Source organism: Apis dorsata, unplaced genomic scaffold (assembly GCF_000469605.1).
Source record: "Apis dorsata unplaced genomic scaffold, Apis dorsata 1.3 scaffold_919, whole genome shotgun sequence".
Taxonomy (NCBI): domain Eukaryota; kingdom Metazoa; phylum Arthropoda; class Insecta; order Hymenoptera; family Apidae; genus Apis; species Apis dorsata.
Genome location: NW_006264030.1, coordinates 264,149 through 271,340, shown reverse-complemented (window position 1 = coordinate 271,340; position 7,192 = coordinate 264,149). Strand labels below are relative to the sequence as shown.

The following is a 7,192-nucleotide window of genomic DNA, read 5'->3' as shown; positions in this document are numbered from 1 at the left end:
GAGAGAGAGAGAGAGAGAGAGAGAGAGACGGAAAATCATTTAATAAAAAGAAATAAATATTTTTTGTACCTATCTGCTAGATTGCCAAATATAATATTGCCCAAAAGTACGCCAAACATCAAAATAGATTGCTGGATATTGGCATAATGCGTTCGACTGCATACTAAGTTCCACTGAAATAACATTAAGAATAATGAAGAATTATATACATTTGGAAAATTCATTTTCACAAAAGAATTCCAGTGAAAACAAAACAAAATAAAACAAAAGAATTAAAAAAAAACACAATCATCGAAAGATATATATTTGGATATATATATATATAGTATTAAACAATTGTAATAAAAACTTAATCTTAACTTGTTTCCATAGCCATGCACAATTACATATTTTTGTAATTAAAAAAAAATTAATATTATAAAAATTATAATTTCTATGATTATTATGACGTTATTAAATATAATTTTAAAAACGAATTTTGATTTAATTGACAATAATTGACAATAATGACTAATAATTGATAAAGATAATTATCTTAAAGAAAAATATATATTTTTTTCTAAATTCCTTCTCTACTATATTTATCATATCATATTATATCAAATAATTATAATTATTTGAAGCAATAGCAAGTTTCAACTTTCATGTAAAAACATTGAAAACATTGAACAAAATTTTCTCGCTCGCTCGCTCGTTTATTCCTTTCCCTCCTTGAATTCACTACTACTACTATTTATATCGTACGTTATATTGCACGTTATGCGTTATGTTAAATATAATTTCAAGTAATCGCGTAGCATATCTAAAACAATACTAAACTACTTACATCATTATTTAAAAACATACCAACCGAGAATTTCCACTTACCCAATATGATTTGACGCTCGTTTAAGCGCACGTCTAAATCCTATTCTTTATTATTTTTTTTTCTTGTTTAACATCCATCGTATGTTTGGTATATTTCGTTTTATTCGTTCCATTCGAGAAACGTGAACGCAGAGCAACGTTCGTCGCCAATATATTTAAGCAAAGTAGGTATATTAAGCAAGAAACAATGATTAAAAACAATCTATTTAACTCCGCCACTGTAATTTAAGGCAACGATTACCGTCGCTTCCGCTCGATTCTCCAAAGGAGAAATAACATTATAGCAACGATTGAACAAATTTCTCGACAGTTACCTGCGATATTATTGTCTCTGTGAACGTTCTCCTGTCGTATTCCCATTCTGTGCACTCTAACAACGTTCCATTGATATTGGTTACGCACTGATCGGACGTTTCTGTGCGTGTTGACGAGGTACAATTGTAATCTTGATGCGGCGCCATGAAGACGATCGCAAGCTGATGCCAAGCGATCGGAAATTTGACCAGAGAAATTGCCAGACATACGTATATTTGCCATCTACCAAGATTCCCGATAGCTTGTTGAACAGCATCCACTTCGTCATTCTCATTCTCAACAATCTCTTCTTTTCCATTTGAGATTTGCTTACCGTTCACTTCAACTGTGTAACAAACGAATCTTTTTAGATAATTTTAATTATTATTTCGATCGTATATTAAAAAGGATTCGAGAATTCGTAAAAAAAAAGATTCGTCTTTTTAAATTTCTACGCGCGATAAAAAAATCCCCACCACACACATCTGCGTCCATGCACGGATGTAATTTTGTTTCGATGCATATCTACCTAATCGAATATAATCTTTTCTCTCTGTATAATATTATTATAAATAAAAATATTTACAACGATGTATAACAATCTAACAATGTTAATCTATCGGATCAAGATTAAAAATGATAGAAAATTTTTTGCTGTCGAAATTAATACAAGTTTCTTTTTTATCAGATTTTTTGAACGATATCTTCGAAAAATTTTCGAAACATATTTAAATATCTAATAGATTAATTATGTCTTTAATTGATTAATTAGATTAATCATCATATTGATATCATGTATTCATAAATTATTGCTCATAAATATTGCTCATAATTATATGTAATCATATTATTATATGCATACATAAATTAAAATTCTTATATCATTTTATATTATGGAATAATAAATTCTTTATTCGTTGAAATACAATAATTTATATAATATATATATAATAAATCTTTCTAATCTTAACATAAATTCATAAATCGCATCGTTAATTTTATTCATATTAATAATAATATTAATAATATTAATACATTCCGTGATGCATTGACACACATGGATGTGGTAACAGAATCGAAGACAGTGAAAATTATTCGACGCGATGTGTTTATCAAACGTAATAAGCATAAATGAAGATTGCTCGATGAAAAACATAGCATCTATCAACGAAGCTTAACTCGATCCAGCAATTAAAAGAATTGAAGATTGCGATTAATTAACATTTTAATAATTTTGACCTTTTCTATACTTCTTCTTTTTTTTTTTTTTTTGGAGCTAATTCGGTTACATTGCTTCAAATTATTACAATATTTAATAAATTTCTAATTTTTTTCTTTTCTCTCGTTCATAAATTGACAAAAATTCGATGTAAATTCGAATAGTGGTTCATTCATAATAAAAAGGAAATTTAAAAAACAGAAAATTATTTAAAAAGATAAATATATAAATATAAAAATATTTGATGATGGATAATTATTTCGAATCTTCGTTTGGAAATATAAAAAATTTAATCGAATTAAGTAAGGTAAATGCTCGATACGATATGAAGAATATTCGACAATTTCATCGATTCAATTAATCAAGAATGTAGAAATTATTTATTCAACGAATAACAATTTTTTATACGCTTTAATTATTCATAATGTATTGTATGTAATAGCATTTTATTATGCGTCATTATTTCTTGTTATTTTACATTTCTATGTATATTTTATAATCAATTGTATTACGTCAAATTATTCAAGATAATTATATGTAGGTAGGTAGGTAGTTAAATACATATTTTTCAAGATTAAATCATAGATTACATTTTTAAGAGTAACGTACCATTTGTTCGTTTCTTCGAATTAAAAATTCCTCCATTTATCTTTTGATTTAGTGCTTTTACAATAGATAAGATCAATATTCGAAAAATATAAAAACATACGCAAACATACGAAAAGAAATAATAATAATTAATTAATTAATTCAGACATATTTGCGATCAAAATATAATTGTATTGTTTTTTTTTTTTAATTTTGAAATATAAGACAAAACCAATTTATTTTATTATTATGAGTAACAATTTAATAATAATAATAATAATAATAATAATAATAATAAAAATTTATAACCTGATTCTGATAGATATAATTTCAATTACTATAAGGAACAACGTGTGAACAATGAGAATTTATTAAGTTAAGAGAATAAGAAAGGCGTTTAATCGAACATGTGCTTTGTTAAAACCATACATGTAACGAATGATTTAATCAAATTCTTCGTTTGATTTGTAATTAAAATGAGTTGATGATAAATTACGTAAATGCGATCTTTAACATATTCGAACGTGTCTCTTGAATCGAATCTCCTCGAAGAAATATTATTAATCGAACTGCGCATATCGCGTTTTACATACAAAATAACGTCAACATTATAAATATTGCAAAATTTATCCGATAGATATGATGGCATTCAAATAATGTTAAAAAGATAAAAATATTCAAATCGTAATCGTAACGTTCCATAATAAAAATTTTATAATTTTATAAGTTATGTAACATATAAAATTACATTGTGATCGTTATTCCCAAGATATAGATATTTTTCCACGTAATCCCATCGTAAATCCCACAAGGCTAATAAAATTGAAGATTAAGATTTTCAAATGATCAAAACGTAAAACAATAATTATTATCAAATTTTTACAATTACAAAAACATAAGTATAAAATAAAAGTGATATATAAAAATATATTTAAACTTGTTGTAAAATGAATTAGATATACATATATCTCCATATATTTATATACATATACATATACATATATATATTGCGAATTATGTGTTATTGTGTGTTATGATGACGTATATAAATATTTAAAAATTAATATTATTGGATTGAAAAATTAAAAATTAATAAAATTTAAGTAATTTAAATAAAATTTAAATTACAGATATATATTTTTTTTTTTTGTTACACTTTTGTTACACTTTTATATACATGTATACTATATAAATTGAAATTTATAAGATTTATTTATTTATTTTATTTTATTAATAATATTTTATAAATACTGTTTCTAAAATATTGTTGTTCGTTAACAAACAAATAATTAAAAGATCAAAATTTCAACGATACAATTTATATAAATTTTTTTTTAAATTTTTGAATATCTTTTAATATTATAATAATTTTATAACTTTATAAAATGAAAAAAATTAAATCAATTGAAAATATAAGACCACATTTTTTCAGATACGTATATAGATATATACACATAAATACTTGGATATAAATTTGAAATAAATTCATTCGGTAATTAAACTGTTTACTACGGATCAATTACCATTCGTTTATATTCGTCACTGTTTCGAAACACAAGCATTTGTCATCAAGGAGTTCTCTAGTACGTCTATGCGATGTAGTTTCTTTCTGTGCAACAAGTGGGTATAAGCCGGAAAGAAAAGTTGGATTGATAGGTAGGTTGATATATACCTACACGCTTATCATGCTTTGATAATATGTCCGTTTACATATTATGTGTTACGTGTGAACATGATATCACGTGAAAATGAGATACACGGCGATGTTAGGTGTAATCCATGTTGCCTTCAGAAGCGAAAGACAAGCGTGAAATTAACCGTAAACGATAATTGCCAGGCGTTTATATGAGCGATATAAAAGTGACGATGAAACGATGATAACTCGAGACATGACTAGTGTTGCAAGCCCTAATGATTGCGATTATTATACTATATTTAAAATCATTAATGATTTGTTTTCGATAGACTGCAAACTGTGCAATTTGAAAATTTTCGAAAACATAATAAAGATTATTGAAATTCTAGAAATTGAGAAATTTATCGGGAGATTAATAAATATAATTGATATATTTTAATTATTAATATTAATAAATAGATTTTAAATTTATCAATTTTTTATTCACCCATCATCTAATTTTTAGAAAACTTTGGAACTTTTTTTTAAATATTCTATATTGATCAGAATTGATTAGAAATCTTATTTCAAATTATTAAGATTGTAATTATAAATTGCAATTTTTAATATATAATTGCACCATTCGATCGTTTTTCAAACTTTATTATTATATATATTATTAATTATTATATATATTATATTCAAATTTTCAAATGTAACGAAAATGTTCTAATTTGCAAGAACAAATGAATCCAAGTATCGAGCAATACGAGATAAGACATAACAAAGGAATCATTATATCGAAACCTACCGTTTTATAAAACTCTTATACAAAATATATACATGTATATAATTTTATGTGCGATATTTTTTTCATACGGATAGAATGGATATATGCATTTTCTACTTCTACTATTTACGTAAGTTCACAGATATATAATTTTTTTGTTTTATGAACATTCTTTCTTTATATATATTTCATTTTCGAATGCATTTTATATATTGATTTATTTCATTTCTATTTATATCACGAATTTACATTATTTTAGTTTCAGAACGAACGAATGTTATATATATAATATATTTCATAAACAAAGAATATTTTCCAGTTACAAAATCGTCTGATATTAATATGTCTAACATTAACACGAACTTGCATTAATATTTATTTGTCTGTCTTGCGAAATGAACTGATTGAACTTTCCTTCTATGAACTTTGTCCGAATAAAATTGAGTAAAGTTTCCCGACCAATGAATCATACAATTCGTTGATTAAAATACATCATCATTTAAGTCCAAACGTTTTGATGAGAATAATTATTATACACAGTAACGTTTCCTGTACAATACGAATATGATTAAATAATACGTATTACGTAATATGAAAAATAATGATATATAGCACAATTTTATTAACGATTGTATATATATAAATGCATATAAAAATATAAACTCTTTCTATATTTATCAATTAATTCTTAATATAATTCTTCAAAACCAAAATCTAGAATTGATAAAAAAAATTTTGATATTACATATCAAAATATTTCTCTGAAATTTGAAAGATTAAATGAAATAAAAAATGAAAAGATAAAAATATATTATAATTCTAATCTCTATTTGACGAATTATACGAAAAATACGAATATATTAAACGAAATATAAGATTCTAATATAATATAAATAAACTTAGCATAGAAAATTGATCTTTTTTGATTTTGAAATTGCATTTCTTTGTCCATTTTCGATACACGATACGTTCAAACTATGTTTAATGGATAACTGACCAATGTAAAAATTATCTGATCCGCGTTTCCCGACGAATCATCGTGAAATAATATCTTCCATCCAGCGATATAGAACGCCCCAGAACTAAAATAAGTTCTTGGTAAAACAGGAGCAGGATTCCTCGATAATGCGTTCGTACCATTTTAATCTTTATTGCGTTCAAGTATAGCAAGTGACGAAGAAACCAGTTTTAAAGAAAAAACTGATAGACGCACGATGTGAACCATAAAATGTGTATGGTAACCTCGAGACAGCGTAAACCAGCTTTTTCGTTCGAAAAACGAAGGTTTTATCTATCTCGTTGAGCGATTGGAAAAGTCGAGATGTATCGATTAAAAATTTCTAGATGAAAAAAGATTTTCCTTCAAGTTTTATAGTCGATTCGATTTTCGACATAATATGAGAGAGAGAGACGGCAATTCTTATGCGAAAAGCGTACAATGATAATGAAGTCATTGTATTCGCATCGATAAATTTTCGTATCCAAGGATTCAGTTCAATCCCTGAGATTGACCTGATATATTGACCTGGAATAATTGTAATGCAACCTAGTACTACATAGATATTTTAAAAAAAATAAAAAAATATATAGGTATTTGAATCGATAACGAAGTTAGTCGATGATGATCTTCGTTCGAATCTAAATTTTCAATGAAAATTCGTATATCGTTTTAAATATCAATGAACCGAAAAAATACTTTGCTAAGCGAGTAATCAAATATCAATACGTATATTTATTGAGAAAATTCGTTGCAAAGAAATTAATGTCCATCAACATTCAAAAAGCTTAGTTAATAAGAACGTTAATTTATTAAGATCTT

General features: G+C 25.4%; 1 protein-coding gene across 2 annotated transcripts in view; it reads right to left on the bottom strand.

Moving 5' to 3' along the window:
* Positions 1 to 7,192, bottom strand: part of LOC102672552 (organic cation transporter protein-like) — a 17,920-nt gene that overhangs the window by 3,106 nt on the left and 7,622 nt on the right. For both annotated transcript variants that reach the window (XM_006623597.2, XM_006623599.2), the window contains 2 exons: positions 1,182 to 1,507; positions 70 to 173 (listed from right to left, as the gene is read on the bottom strand). In XM_006623597.2, the coding sequence (XP_006623660.1) occupies positions 70 to 173; positions 1,182 to 1,507 (430 nt within the window). The remainder of the gene's footprint in view (positions 1 to 69; positions 174 to 1,181; positions 1,508 to 7,192) is intronic.